At 41.5% G+C, this 16594-nt stretch overlaps 1 protein-coding gene across 2 annotated transcripts; it reads left to right on the forward strand.

Annotated features, from left to right (window-relative positions):
• The first annotated feature begins 14666 nt into the window (after positions 1–14666).
• On the forward strand, positions 14667–16215 carry RBL13 (RHOMBOID-like protein 13). Of its 2 annotated transcripts, none has more exons than XM_087687551.1 (2): positions 14667–14811; positions 14969–16215. In XM_087687551.1, the coding sequence occupies exon 2, from the start codon at positions 15060–15062 to the stop codon at positions 15876–15878; it is 819 nt and encodes a 272-aa protein (XP_087543677.1). In that variant the 5' UTR covers positions 14667–14811; positions 14969–15059; the 3' UTR covers positions 15879–16215. The 2 variants fall into 2 exon arrangements, with proteins under 2 accessions (XP_087543677.1, XP_087543678.1); XM_087687552.1 differs by having other exon boundaries at positions 14669–14811; positions 15017–16215.
• The last annotated feature ends 379 nt before the right edge of the window (positions 16216–16594 follow it).

The following is a 16594-nucleotide window of genomic DNA, read 5'->3' on the forward strand; positions in this document are numbered from 1 at the left end:
ATAACGACTCCATGTCACTACCTTCAGCCCAGATTCTTTCGGCTCCCCAAAATCCACAAGACATTCCACAATACCCTGTAACCTTGGTGGCTTACTCCTAATCTCATAATCAAACTCCTGCAAAGTGATTAACCACTTCGCTAAACGATCAGGTGGCTGCAGCTTATTCATCAATAATCGAAGCCCCTCCACCTTCGTATAAAGCACAACTTTCTCATAGAGGATATAGTGCCTGAATTTCATGGTCCCAAAGACCATCGTAAGACACAACTTCTCCATGTAGGTATAAATGATCTCTGAAATGCCCAATTTTTGACTAGCAAAGGCTATCGGATGATACCACTTTTCCTCCCAAATTTGGGATAAACAGCAGCTGATACTATGCATAGTGGCTGCTGAAAATATATAGAACACCTCGCCTCTTTTAGGTGCTTTTAAAATGGGAGCTTTTACTGGCTCCTGTTTCACATCCTCAAAAGCTACCTTACAAGGGTCACCCCATACAAACAAACAGCTAAAGGACAATAGATTTGTCAGCGGCAACGTTCTTTCTGCCAAGGCGTTTATGAATCTACGGTAATAACCAACCGAAGACAGAAAGCTATGAACTTCTTTCGGAGCGCGTGGTGGACCCATGGCAACTATGACTTTGACCTTCTCGGGATCTGTCGCAATTCCTATTGAACTGACCACATGGCCCAGCAAGAGCCCATAAGGTACGCCAAAAACGCACTTCCGTGGGTTTAGAGCGATGCAAAATTACCTACACCGCTCAAAGCATTTTCTTAAAATGATCAACTGCCTTTCTCTTACGGTGGCGGCCCCTAAGTCATCAATAAACACCTTCAACTCTTCAGGGGATATGTCACCGAATGTCTTATCTGCTATTCGTTGCCACGAACCAGGCACATTGCATAAAACAAAGGCCATCACATGGTACGCAAAAGTTCCAAAGACAGTAATAAAAGTTGTTTTCAACTTGTCCTCTTCTGCAATTGCCATCTGGTTATATCCTGCAAAGTAATCCATAAACGAATGTATCTCCCTACCCACTAATTGATCCAAAATCTGGTCAATGAATGGCAACGGGTAGTAATCCTTAACCATCTGCTTATTCAGCTCTCTAAAATCCACACATAATCGGATCTGATTATTTTTTTTCTTTCTGATTACTACTGGTGAACACCATTCCGTGTGTTGCACAAGAAAAATCAAACCCGCTTTCCGAAGCTTCTGTAACTCTTCAAACAGCCCGTCCCTCCGTTCGAAAGGCATACGCCTTACTTTCTGTCGTACAGGGCAGCTTCCCTCCTTCAACGGAATTGTATGAACGGCGGGGCTGGGAGGAATGCCTCTCAGCTCATCATAACTCCAAGCAAAGATGTCACGGAATTCTTGAATCAAGGACACATAGTCCTCCCTTTCTGCTGAGCTGAGCATAGAACCTAATTTAATTGGCCGCGAATCATTTGGCGTGCCAAGGTCTAGCTCGATAACATCTACATCTCTTATACAATCTTGGGCCTCAATCGGCTTGTTCAAAGTGATCTAATAGATGTCTTCCGTGGTGGATCCCTCTTTGGACTCATCACTCGATGATGTCTCACTGGCGGATAAATCCTCTAATGTCTCCAATTCTGTGGAAGATAGAGGAGCTCTCTCACTTTGCGGGGACTCGGATAGGCATCAATCACCACGTGCTGAGCACCTCTGCCAAATATCAGCCGACCGGTGGGTATATCCACTTGACAGTCCGCTTGCAAGATCCAAGGTCGTCCAAGTAATACTTGGTAACTTGGACGCCCTGCAAAACGAATCACCCTAAAATCCAACAAGCATTCTACATTCGCAACGGTGACATGGATCTTAGTAATGCAGCCTTCCAGCTGTCTCAAACTATCATCCGCCATTCTGAGAATTGTGGAGGTATCTTTCTGGATCGCAAGACCCAACCTTTCCATTAGTTCAGAACTCATAATGTTAACAGATAATCCCGTGTCGACAATGGCATAATCTACTAATATCCCATCGACATAGGCTGCAACCCTTGGGCAATGCTTCTCAGCATGCTCGAACCAGTCATCACCAACTCACGCAATACCCAAAGGTTCTACGATATACCCGGTACGCAGGATCTTTCTAAATTCCTTGCGTACTCCTGGGGAAAGCTTAATAAGCTGTAAAAGGTTCACATCTGGCTTGACTTCGCAAAGAGAGCTCGCCAAATCAAATTCATGATAGTTCAATAGAGTTCGCTTTTCACGCCAAACCATCCGCTCTTTAGGTCGCTGAATCGGCTTTATTGCCTCTTTTTTAACTTTCACCTTCTTCCTCAGTGGTTCTTTATCCTTCTTAATATCGGCTTTACTCTCCATGGGCTTCAAAGGTCCCCCTTCCATGGTAGGATCCAAAACTTGCATTCCTTTGTCGCCCTGTTTAGGGTTTCCGTCGACAGGCTTATCCTTGTCAGCCTCTCTACCCTTTTGACCTCTTGTAAGGACAGCTCGCAAATTAGAGGTTTCAGTGTCATTAACGCACACAGCCTCAATCAAACTAACCCCACTACCACTAGGCAGCTCCTCCACTGTAGTCTTTGGTCGTTGGAGTATTTGTTTAGGTCTGTCTTCTCGCTAGGAATCATTTCCTTGCGCACAATGATTAACAGGCCCTGGTTGTCGACTACCTCGCTGGAGGGCACTAATCTTACTCCAGCAAGTGGTTGCTAAATGGCCAAATTTTCCACAGATGTCGCACTTGACATTTGGGCAATTTCGTGGATAATGTTGCCCACTACACCATTTGCAACTAAACCTCGAAGGTGCACCCTCATCTGGGTATCTACTTCCTATCAAATTTTGTTGTTTTTTAAGAAAGTTGACATCAACGGCTATTTGTCGATACTGCTCCGTAATCATGTCGGTATAATGCTTCATCATGTCCTTAACCTCGCCAAGAACATTGGAAGCGCTCGACTCGTAGCCTTGATCATTACCCTGTCGTTCCATCGGCCTAACAATTTGATTAGGCACTGGTTGTTGAACCATAGGCATGGTATTAGGATTAACTGACTGGCCTCCACCATTTGGAGCCATTTGACTGCCCGTAGGCATCGACATGCTAGGGGGAGCTAGTAATAAAGGCACATTCTGCATCATGTTCCCTCTCCCATTAGGATTAGCCATCGCTATCCCTTGGCTACTACTGCCATTGGCCATCGCCGTATTATTTTCCAATGCTAGACCTATATTCGGATTGGCACGAGAGGCATAGGCAGCTTGTAGTCGGGATTCCACTTCTTATGCTCATGTAATGGTAGTATCTATATCCCCCAAAGGGACACTACTCAACTGCAACTGGATATTAAAGTCCAAACCATGCAGAAAATAGTGCAATTGGGCATCTGCGGGGATAGGAATAGAGGTGTCCAACTTACAGAAAACCTCTTTTAGCTTCTTTGCATAAGCACGAATATCCTCGTGTGGTTCTTGGCAGGTCACGTTGAGTACACGCAACCAATATTACCCACCCCTTTCAGGGGCAAACTCCCTTCGAAAAACTCCATAAAATGAATCAATATTCAATATGGTTCCGGCTTCTAAACCATGATACCATATGGCAGCTCTTCCTTTGAGAGTTATGTTGAAGAACATCATTAAATGTCCTTCTTCTTGGATGCGACAGTTAAACATCAGCTTTTGAAACTCCCTAATGTGAAGTTCCGCATCTTCCTCAACTAGCCCATTGAGTAGCGGGTAACCTAGAGCCGGCAAATCCGTCATTCCTGCAGGAATTGCAATGGGCTGCACCATGGCGGAAATTGGATTTGCACTAGGAATAGGGGACGGTGAGGTTACACCTCCTGCACTTGATGTAGACTGCCTTATGGAAGAAAGGGGAGCACTAGAGCTTCCACCTTCTCCTAACTTACTGCTTGTGGCACCAAGACCACTAGATCCACTCCCTCGTAAGGGTTTAGCACCGCTACGCTTAGGGTAATACCTCCTAAGAATTTTAGCACGTCGCCTAGCTCTTTCGTCTCTCTCTTGCTTTTGGATTTCGGCTAGACGATGCTTATCGATGAATAACGGGTCAAACCCAGTATCCTTTGGCATAAACTGCTAACTGGTCCCTAGACAACCAGGATTCGAGGACCGCCACTTCTAAGCGGCTCCCGGCAGACGCACCACTGATGGGACCTAAACCGGGCCGGCACTGGCTCATGCACTAGCCGGACCTCTATCATGCGCTCAACAACCCCACGGCCTCGCGGCCAGGAGCGTGGATGACACATACATAATCTTCCTAAACATCTTGCGTTTGTATCACGTCTCGTAGTCCAACTCTAACCCAATTAACACTCCTCAGAGGGAGTCCCAGCACATTGCCAAATAGCACGAAATACAAACATAGAAGGTCCTCCCACGGCTGACTGCCGCTACCTCTCTGCGACTCTCTTACACCTTGGGGATTGGCCCCTCGATGCGTCGCTAAACATATATAACATTTCACACATATTTCCACTCAAGGTATCAATTGATCGTATCCAGGAATGTACCATTTTCCTCACTTTCTTTCCCCCAGGACCAAATGCCTAGCCTACAGCTTGGGCAACCTTACTCACTCAACGTTGGTCATGTTCCTCTAGAAAGCAATTGCCATGCATCCAGGAGGTATTGTCTAATACATTTAAGTTTCTTTATGATTTATGCAAATTGTGAATGCCCATGTGCTCAAACAATTAAGAAAATCAGCATTGGTGCACATGTGGAAAACATTTCTTTCAATGATTTTGACTATCGCTCGTATGCGGCGTTGCATGAACCTAGCACTGAGAAGACCTCGTGCTACTAGGTTCTTAATTTTTAATTATCGACCAACCTAAATGGTATGCACAAAAACCAGCAATCTTTCCATCATTTCCTTCAGCATTTGAACCCCTTTTATACACTCTACCCCCTCACCCGTTTAGGTTGTGCATGGTGCATAGGTTTAGGGTTCATTTTTCACATTTTCATTGCATAAAAAGCCATAAAAACTCACTAAAACATAGAGTTAGGGCTGAATTGAGGCTAAACCTCATACTTCAGACCCCCCATACATCCACAAACATGGATCTTATTTTTCCTTAATTTTCGGCACTCAAAATCTATTTTTCCCTTATTTTTTTCCATTTTCCCTATTTTACTTGTATTTTTCCACAATATTAAATGACTAAAAATACAAAATGAGTTGTGGGCTGTGGCCCTTAGGTTCATTTGCAATAAAAACACAAATTTAGTTGATGTGTCCTACCATATTTTCCATTTATATCTCAAAAACACCCAATTTCTCCATATTTCGCGTGTTTTACGGGTTTTACACTATTAATTTTAGTCACAACACTTATGATTTTCTAATTTTCTGAGCATAAACTGATCAAACTCATAGCAAACAACATTATAATGCATAATCATCCCATGGGAACAAATATTCATGAAGCAAATTGCATAAAACATCAATTTCCTTTGTAAAAATGGAATTACCGTTCTTTGCGGGTTGCTGGCTTTTATTTGTCATATCTCGGGACTGATTTCCAGCCACCATTAATGCTCATGACAGTCCACAATCAGCAATCTTCATTCCTCTTGAAGCAGGGAGCAATCCAGTCTTCATTAGACAAGCATCCGTCATCCATTCTTCTTCTTCTTCTTCACCACATGAATCTGCCTTTAGGGGAGAGAGAGGGAGGAGAGAGAAAGACTGAAATCAGAGATCTTCATAGAGACCACCATCAGAGGAGTGAAGCACGGCGAAATGATCGGCATCCAGGGGGGATTGAAGGCCCAATGTCAATTGGCATGATTGTTCACAGGCAGGAGATGGCCTCTCCATCAACATGGCGTGAAAATCGGCGCCCTCCTACTCACACCCTCCTCCACGTTTTTTTGCTACCTCATGCATGAAAAGTTTCATGCTACATTTAAATTTTGGGCTCCCAAGGGTCACTTGCCCATTTTGGCCAAATTTTGTCCACCTCTTCGTATCTTGACCGATTTCTTGGTCATTTCCCTGTCCGGACTCCGAATTGAGCTCTGAAAAATCCTGGGCGTCCAGCTTGACATCCCACATTGGCCAATAACTCTTGTCAACCCGCACGGCAGTCTGAAAAATTATGAAAAATCAACAAGTGTTGCTCGGGTGCCTTTAAAGCACTTTGATGCTTAAAATTGTCCTAGGTCGAGCCACCGCCTTCGACGTTGAATATTTTTCCCTTGATATTCGCAAATTTTAGCTATTTTTAAGCACTTCTCGGTACCAAAATTCCGCTCTCATCAAGTGACTATGAGGATCCCTCTTTGTACATCACTCTATAACTAGTTGAGAAATCTTAGGGTCAGTGTCCATACTACATTTGGACTCTAAGCTCAATTTGTCTACTTGATCACTCATGATCTAAGTTTCCCAAGTGGTTAAGCCATTCCATTTCAAATTGGGCATTTCATTCTCACAGTTCCTTGCACTTTCTCACTCCCACTCTCTCAATCTCACTCCCCCTCACTTTCTTTTTAATAAAGTATGCATACCACTTAGATTAATTTGACCTCATCCAAGCTAAAATAGTAGAATCATTATAGGGAGCTATTACAATTTGCACAAGAGTGAGCTTGGGTCTCACAAACATTATAAGATGATATTGTTTTCTCATCACGAGTGCCTATCATCACATGATAAAACTTGAAAGATAACGCTTCTTTCAAAAATTATTCTAGCACTTTATTTTTTATTTTCCTCAACCTTGTTGCTTATACTTGAGGTTAACATGGCCAAAAGGCATCTAAATTATATCACTTTGTTTATAGGGCCTTTTGGCTACAACCGTTTTTCCCCCTTCTCAAAATTCCCCTAATAATTTGGATATTGTAAGGATACTCAAGACCAAGTGGCATCTTCAATGGAATCAATCTCAATGGTATACTCCTCCAACATCCTAGTTAAAGAGTTCACCTTAATGTGAATCATTCTTTTTAAAGCTACATGGACAAGGGAAGATGCAAAGAAACTATGTAAAGGAGATGGGTTATGCCCATGTGACTCTAAAATAGATTTGTCTCACATCTTTTTATGTCTTGTAGGTTTAATGGAGATTTCTTAAACTTCCTAAAGCACGTTATTTGGCCCTTTCACCTCTACACTAGAAACTAGAAAGAGTTTCTAATTAAGAAAGTCAATGGTCTACTCACCACAAAAGTTTGGAATTGTCTTAAAGCCCATGTTTTGGGGGATATCTAGCTTCAAAGAAACAAATCTCTATTGCAAGGCACTTTTTCTATTTCTATTCACTCTTTCAAAAGTTCTCTTATTTTGCAAGTTGATGCTGTGGAGCAGGACATCCTCAAATACTCCTTGGAGTCAAGGAAAAAAGACCAAATTCATGTATGGACTTGAATGATACTTCTCTCTAGAGCCAAGTTCAATCAGATTTTGACCCAATTGATTGCCTCTACCACATTAAGAATGTTTCCTCAACATGTTAAGCCTCACGTTATCCCCTCTACAATAACCAATCTTTTTGTTTGCTTGTTTATACTGGCTAGTGTCCTTATGTTGAGCAATCTCTCACCCACATAATCATATTATATATTTACTATCCTTACATACCTTTATTATATATGGGGTAACAAACAGATGTTATGGTTGCTTTACATAAGTGGATTTTGGTTCACATTGAACCTCTTCCACTTAAGGTATATGTAGCTTTTCATAAAAAATACGACATTTTCAAAAAACTAACTGATCTTCTTTTTGAGAAAGACTATGTTTAGGTTTAAAAGTTTAAAGAAAATGTGCTACATCAAGTTAGATACTCAATAGCTAGCCTTAAGTGTAAGCCAAAGATAAGTAGAGATACGTAATGTTTTGCATAATGGCTAGCGATAGTAGAGCCACTAGGTTGAGCACAAGGGGTGTTTTTACATAGCATCGGTTTGGGATAGACATTGAAGGCCCTTGCCATATATATAATAAAATACCAAAGGGGCAAATACAAAAATTTCAACATATAAAGTGATTCTAGTATCTTTGAGAAAGCTCCTTGTTGGTGGTACTGAGAATGTTCTTAATCCCTTGCTCATTGTTATGGGCATTCAAAAGGGCTTTTGACTCAAAATCCAATTAGTTGGGCATTCCTTTTCTTGACTTGGCTTTGTGATTTGGTAACCACGCCCTAGTGTTTGCTTTAACCTATAACACAAACTCCACCTTTAGACCATGACCTACAAAAGAAACTTTACCTTTAAAAAAAACATAAATACACATTGACACCAAATAGCCCATAAGAAATGGGCTCAAATAAAAGACAAAAAAATAGTAGGTAGCCCATTGGACTCTCCAAGAACCAGTTCTTGTCAAGTAAATTTCTAGGGATGGAAATGCTTTATTGTATTTGTAGTGTAGAAATAGACGAGTCAAAGTTTCCAAATCAATTTTACATCTTGGGAACTTGCCCTCAGTTTTGCCAATGTTCAAGACTTTTTTGCCAATCTAGATTCTTTTTTGGAAGACTAGCCATAAATGGGTGGACTTTTTTTGCACAAATATTTAAAGATCGTATGTCTATGAATCAATATTCACATTGTGCTTATCCCAATTAATGTGGTGGCACTCATTTAATTTGTTGTTTAGTTTGTGGATGTTGGAGAAAAGGTTGGGGAGGGAAGGAGAGGCTAGCTATCCTCTAGTGTGAAGGTCCTATGATTAAATTTGTTTCTTACCCGAATGGCTCTTGAGATACTCCATCTTAGTAGAGGGCTATCCTTTGTTGAACTAGGGTAAGTTTATATATTTTTAACTTATATTTATATTGGATGTAATTACCTAGACTTAGCTAGTGATTTGATTGGTAGTCCCACAGGTTGTCCCAAACTTGAATACCTTTTTTATATAGTTTGTACCCTAACCTTAGTTGGTGAGTTGGAGTGAAGCCGCGTAGGATGTTGAACCAAACAGAGTCAAAAGCTACCCAGAGGAGTGTATAGTTTTCTTTGTCACTCAATTTGGCTTTGTTTTTGTACTTAAGTTAAGCAATCCAATTGTTTTTAGCCAAGGGAGAGGCTTTCCCTATAGAGATCATAATTTGCAAACATGCAACCACAAGGATGGACATGTGTTTTTAGTTTGGGCAGTTCCATTAGGGCCCAAGGAGTCCACCTATAAGAAATCATCTATATAATGTGCATTCATAGGATATTAAGAAATACCCTTTGCATGCTATAAGACCTTAAAATGACCCCTTTTACTTTACTAAACTTACATATTTTTTTCAAATAATAATTTAAAAATATTTTTGGTTAATATAATCTTGTAAATTTTACTAAATATAATCCTTTTTCTTTTGAACTTATGTGGTATCTCACATGTTCTGTAAGGTGGACCCCCAAGGCATTAGGATAAAGTTTTCCATGTGTCTTTGGAGTAGGGCCACCCATTCCTCATTTGATTGAAGGATGCTTCTCCACTTGGCTATTATCTTGTCAGTGAGACATTCAATGTCTAGCAAACCGTCTGCCTTAGTTTTCAATAGGATTCAAGTGCCCCGTGCAACCTTAGGCATTTTCCTTTCCCCATTAGAGCCCTAGGGAAAGCCTCTATGCATCAACTCAAATCTTTTATAGTGATTTGGGAAGATCTATAGTAGAAGATAAAAGTAAATAGTCAGATCTATATGAATATCCTTAAGGAAAATCAGTTGGATTCCCATGGAACACCTTCTAGAACCCTAGTTTCTTCCTAACTTGGTCATTACCTATTCCCAATGTTGATTTTGCATCACCATGAAGCCCATTAGGATCCCTAACAATCTAAAGATTTTTCTATTTGCTAGTATTATATCATACCCTTCCTCAATTAGCCAATTAGGTGGAGGTTTTATGAGATTTTTAATGCTTTTTCTTTTGGATTGACCTCTAACCCTGGAGTCAGCCAAAATTCTTCAAAACATAGCTAGGACTCCTCCTTGCTCACTATGAGGGGTCATGTGATTCGACGCCCCCAAGTCAATGTACCACACTACATCATCAGATGATTTTTCAGCAGCCTTATCTTTGACATATTGCATGGCAAATAGTCTATCACCAGAGTCATTTGCCTGACTGGACGTAGCATAATGTCCATGCTGCTTGCCCTTCTGGTTTCCTTGCTTCTTCTAGCAGTCCTTTGCAATATGCCCATACTTTCCGCAGTAGTGACAATCCTTATCTTTATTTGGATTGTCTGACTGACGCTGGTGCTGCCATGAGCCTCTACCATGGGAGTTAGATCTCTCCCTGCCTCGAAAGTTTCCACCGCCTCTTGCATTTGATGACGGCTAATTGCTATTACTATAGGATGCATTCTGCTGGCCTCCTCTACCAGATCCATAGCCTCTACCACGGCTACCATGACCACGCTAATTCGAGTAAAAAACTGCATCCTTATTCTTTGAACTGCTTGACCCTGTAGCTAAGCCAAGCTTCACCTCTTCATGAATCAATAATGCAACCAGCTCATTAAAGTCAAGCATCTCAGCCCGCACAGACACTGAAGTGTCAAAAGACTTGTACTCAAGACCCAAGCCATTTAAGGTCACTGCAACCATATCCTCATCTTCAACCTGTGAACCAACAGATGCCAGCTAATCTGCTATGGTCTTAACCTTTGTGACATAATCTTGTATGGATCTGTTCTTCCTCTCCATGTTATTGAATTTCTGCTTCAATTGTATCTTCCTTGCACTTGTGGTTGTGCCATAGTATTTGACCAATATATTCCATGCATCTGTTGGGGATTTACAGTTCATGATCTGTATCACCATAGCATCCGAGATACATAATGACAACCAATGTAAAACCCTGCGAGCTCTTTCCGTCCAAGCTCGATGCGCTCGTCTTTGATCAGCTGTAGGATTCCTTTCTGGAACTTCAGGTTCAGCCTCAACACCTGTCACTAAGTGCCAGTATCCTTTGCCTATCAGAAAGTTCTCCATGCGGAACTTCCATATTGCATAATTGTTGCTATCAAGCTTTTCTCCCACAATCTAGGTTACATTATCAGTTCTATCAGCATTTGCCATGTTGTAGACCTTGCATGACTACCTGCAAACCAAGATCTTCTTAACAGTTCAACTTCAGCTCGGAACTGTTTATGACAGTTTTCTGCAATTAACTGCAGTAAAAACCAGGGTATTTCAGCCCACTGACAAACCAAAACAGCCCACAAACAAGTGGCTTAACTTGTGAGTAAAGTAGTCAGTGCAAATGCTATGTATTTACTTCGGTTTGGACTCCTGCAACCTCACTGCCAGCGTACATATATGCAATCTAAAACTGTAATTCTATGAGTGACCAGCAGTGATTTCAAGCCCAAAACTGAGTGGTATACATGTCATACATGTCCCAAACTTCCATAGATAGCTGCTAGTACATGTGTCAAGTTGTGCATAGGCATAGAACCACAAAACAGTATATAACCAGCATATATGAATGTCGTAAATACATTCCCAAATTTCAAACAGCCAATGCACTGGCAACAGGGATTAATTTCAGTCCCAAAAAACCATGAAACATTTGCATCACTTCCGTTTCCAATGCTCAAGCATTTAACAGTCAGACCAAGTCTTCAAGTACCTGTGGGACTAACCAAATCAACTAGTTCTTCAAGAATAACCAATTAGTGCTTTATGTCTGCAATTTTTTTTCAGTTTTCATCCTGTCACAAGCTCTCAGATTAGGCCATTTCAAGCTCCAAGTTTATGTCAAAATACCCAAGAAATATGATATGTCTTCTAGCAAGCATCAAGTGCTACATTCAAGCTCAATGTACATGCCAAAGAGCATCCAAAATGCAGACATCACAAGTGTATAATGTCTTTGTAACTTCAATGACAGTTCAGCCCTGTGTATTCAGATCTGTACACCTCTATTACAACTCACACATGAGCTCCCACAAGAGCAATAGCAAGGTATACCCTTCAAGAACCTTCCTTGGTATGCATCCATGCTCTATGCTGCTTGACAAGTGCTACTCACCTTGAATCTCAGCCAATGAGAGCAGCCTGTTCATAGGCACAGTCCACACAGACTGTTCAGAGTATATTCAGATCAGATTTCTGGTGATGATGATGAATGCCCACTTGTTGATGCTCAATGGAGCTTTGGTGAGTCTCCAGACAAGCCACACTCTTGTTGATGCTCAATGGAGCCTTGGTGAGCAGTCCATGTACTGAATCTCAGCCATGGAGTTCAGCTTGAAAACAGGCACAAACACGCTGGCTGGCCTGACCTCTGCTGCTACACGTTTTGCTGATTATTATAATGATAAGGCACTCACTGGTGCTCAACCAGTCCTTGGGAGACTCCTCAGCAAGCCACAGCTCCTACTTCAAGCAATGAGACTCCAATGCTTCACAATACATACCTCTGTGTGACCATTGATGAAAATGACTCTCAGTCCTCTTCCTTTCCCAACTCTTCACGTCAATCTTCAAGTCTTCTTCTTGAGTGCATTCCACCAGTGAGCCCATTCATGGCTCTGATACCATGTTATCTTTCATGGATGCAGAAAAGAGAGCAACTCAGAGTGAAGCAACATGCTTCCTCTCTACATTCTACTCATTATTCATTCCACACACACTTTAGTGCATATACAACCTAAGGTCATAAAGACCATTCACACCAGAAGTAGAACCGACTTATTTAATGTACCTAACTGATCTAGCCAGACTAGCTGTGTCCAGCTCATGTCGGTCAAACACACATGAAAGAGCTTGATATTCTAACAATCATAGCCCTAATGTAGGTTGTGAGAGCTCAAAGAGATGCATGCTCGATCTAACCTCACTTTCCCAAGGGCCTCCCCTTGATGGTTATTGCACCATATGAAGAACCTTTTGGTGTTTACTTCCATTAGACTATGTGTTGCTTTAGTTCTATGCCATGCATCTCTTGGAGGGACGAGCAAATATTTCTTCTTTTTGAGAAAGGACAATAGATATGGAAATAATTGCAAACTCTTCTTCACCTTTTGTAGGTTGAGTTATTTTTGTTTTGGGATTGGATTTTTTTTTGGTTATGATCCTTGAGTGGTAGGGTTTCTTCCTTGGCCTAGGACATTATTACTTCCTTGGGTGGTGGTAGGGTTTCTTCCTAAGCTTGACTTTATTACTTCCTTGGGTGGTGAATTAAGGTCATAGTCCTTTTTAGAGTCAAATTTGAGGTCTCTGACAAACTGTCAGCTATCTACAAACTCCTTCTCCTCATCATTCAATGTAGTATGAACTTGGTTTGATAAAGAGGATCCGCTTCCTCTACTTTCTCTTTGCCTTTGGTTGATGGAGTATGTTGAGACTCATAATTCTCACGGTCAACAATGGATTTTAGTGGGTTTATGATTGGTAGGATTGAAATCTACCATCTATTTAATCAAGGAAAATAGAGAGTTCTTGACTATCCATTGTCCATGACTTATGGTTTTAACAAATCAAATGGAAACATAAAATAATTATTTGCTAGATATTGTGTTGCTAACACCTTGCAACCTAGAGATTCCCAGTTGAATTAGGTCTGATTCTTGAAGTACTCTATTAGGGGACAAGGGCCATGGCACAAACCAATGAGTGCATGATTTGCAAAGACATCTTTCTAGTGTTGGATGCCATTATGCATAATAGAGATTTCAAGTTTACATTTTTTAATGGGTGTTTGGTTGTTGGGGTGATGTTGCTCCTACCAACCTTTTGGTTTATTCAAGGCATCATTCACGTGTTGCATTGGCATGCCCTTTACTTTCTTACCATGGAGGTGACACATCAGAAGTTCCTCTACCATGGGTGGGGAGAGCCTTGTAAGCATCCATGAGGGAAGAGTCTTGAACATCTCCCCCCACGAGGAGTTGCTTGGAGTATTTCTCAGCCATGCTAAGGTGCAAGTAGCTATCAACCTCTTGAGAAATAGGGTTTCCTCTCTCCTCATAGACCCCACCATGGCTATTGTTCTAAAGATGCTTAGGTTGTAGAGGTTAAAAGGCAAGATTGCTAAGAATGGCAGAGTACGAAGAACAAGGTGCATCACCATTTGCAGAGGTGGAGGTAGAGAGATGGAGGAGAGGACCACACCCAACCATGATGAAGGCATGGACCCAAAGTTCAACACTAGTTGACAAGTTCCCATTATGCAAGCAAAGCTCATCACACCCAACCATGATGGAGGAAGGTATGGATCCAAAGTTCTCAGCACTGGTTTGACAAGTTCGCATCATGCAAGCAAAGTTCACCATACCCAACCATGATGGAGGAAGATATGGATGCAAAGTTCTCAACATTGGTTTGACAAGTGTACATCATGAAAGCAAAGAATGACCTAGGGTTTGTGGTGAGAAGGCAGTGATACACCTTGTGAGGCCCCCCAACGCTATCAAGAGGAAGGTCTGGTTCACCTAACCAAACATGAGTAGGGTTCCATCAAGGTGAAGTTTCGCTAATGGACTAATCGTTCCATCTAGTCCCGTTACAAAAATTATAAACCGATCTTCTTTGTTCCAAAGTTTCTTTAGAAGAAAAATTTACGATTTCTTTTACGTTGAACCTTAGTTTTTCGTGAACATAAGAAGCATTTAATAATGGTGTTCTTAAGCATGCATTTAACGAAGCATTAAGGAAAGCCCGACAAAATAAAAGGCAGGTTAGCAATGTGTTGCGTGTACACAACATTACTGGATACTCTTCTTCTCTCGGTCTTTTGAATTCCAAGAAGACAGAGAAGAGCGTTATCAGATCGCGTCCGTTTCACCCAATTTCTGCAGGTTTGCTATCCTTTCCATTTGGTACTTGTATAATTTCAAATCCTGTTATGGGATCTCCACCATCTCAGATGTGACTCTGCAATCCAGTTTTAGGGTTAGAGAGAGAGAGATTTCTATCCGCTCAATAATCATAATTAGGAGATGCTTGCTGGTCCAGGTTTTGCTCACATCAGGGCACACATGAGCTGCATGCTTGTTGATGCAGTTACCATGAAACAAGAGCGTGTGGTCATCTTACTACTGGTGTGATGGGGAAACCTCTGTTCTTCCAGATTGCGGAAAAGCCTGCCAGCAGTTGTATCATAGCTTTATGCAGTGCTGTATGGCTGTACATTCAGAAAAGGAATGTGGGGTATGCAGATGTTGGAATGAGCTACGACTCGATCCTAACAGAAGGGCAGCACTGGCGCATCATCACTTCGGCATTCTCTCACATAAGTATTCTTCATCTTGTCTTTAACATGAATGCGCTCTGGAGTCTTGGCATTGTTGAGGGCCTCCAGCATATTGGACTTGGAATAGAGTTTTACCTCCAGTACACACTGGTTCTGATTGTATTGTCAGCTATACTGGTTCTGGGTGCTTATCATGTGTTGATTCATCGCTTCAAGTTGGAGCACTATAAGCGTGTGACTGCAGTGGGCTATTCCTGTGTTGTCTTTGGATGGATGACCATTTTGTCAGCAAAGCAACCGTCTTCCAAACTGGACCTTTTTGGAATCCTTTCCCTGCCGATCACCTTTGCTCCATTTGAGTCCCTTGTATTCACATCAATCATAGTTCCACAAGCAAGTTTTCTGGGGCATTTGTCTGGGATACTCGTGGGGTACTCAATCGCTTGGGGTTTGATTCAAGGAATGAATAACTACTGGGCTGCAGTACTTTTGGGCTGGATTGTGCTAATCTCCATCTATAGTATCAAACGCACCAGTTCATTACAGATGACTTTCTTGGAGATTGAGCCAGTAGCAGACCTGACATTACCGTCCATGGGAGTACTATCTTCAAACCCTGGGGCTACTCAAAGTGGAACTGTGCAGCCTATTCATGGGACTGATCTTGTTTAAGGCAGTACACAGACTGCTGTCTTGCTTTAGAAAGTGTGGTAAATCATTCATTACAGAGGCTTATACAGAAACAGTGTTAGCTCGAAGTCTTGCCAAAATTTATACAGATAATCTGGTCAGAATCAAGTTGGATGGTTTATCGATGCCTGTAAGATTCTAATGCTGCTGAAATTTTTTGTAACCTGGACTCCAAGTTCAGAAAGTTTTGCAGTGGTTCATCCACCAGTTATTTGATTCAGCTGGTGATGCATTTTACATGGGTAGCAGACAGTTGTACAGCTGGTCAATAAGCTTTCTTGTACCATTGATTCAAGTATTGAGAGGTCAAATTTCTGGAGTCCAGTGTATACGTTTCTAGATGCACATGTGGCATATATCAAAAGTGTCATGGTGTTGAGGAACTTCTGACTTATCTTCTGGTCCTATTTTAGTACTGTTAAGAGGTTACTGACAAGGAAATTGCTCTGCATAGGCACCGGCTTTCCCTCTGCAGGAAATAAGTATGTTAAAGGACAGACACGTGCTGGTAATGGCTTTGATATAAAATTCCTTTTGAAAAATGTCTCTCTGTCTAGAAACCAGTGATTTTTTTGGGTAGGAAAGTTGAAGGTTGTGAACCTTTCTGCAGACATGGACCAAAGTTGTGTAAGTATGTTAAAGGACAGACACGTGCTGGTAATGGCTTTGGTATTTGGAAGGGATTTTAATTTCTCAAA

Source organism: Lygodium microphyllum, chromosome 11 (assembly GCF_053477565.2).
Source record: "Lygodium microphyllum isolate KBCC chromosome 11, Lygodium_microphyllum_v1.1.10, whole genome shotgun sequence".
Taxonomy (NCBI): Eukaryota; Viridiplantae; Streptophyta; class Polypodiopsida; order Schizaeales; family Lygodiaceae; genus Lygodium; species Lygodium microphyllum.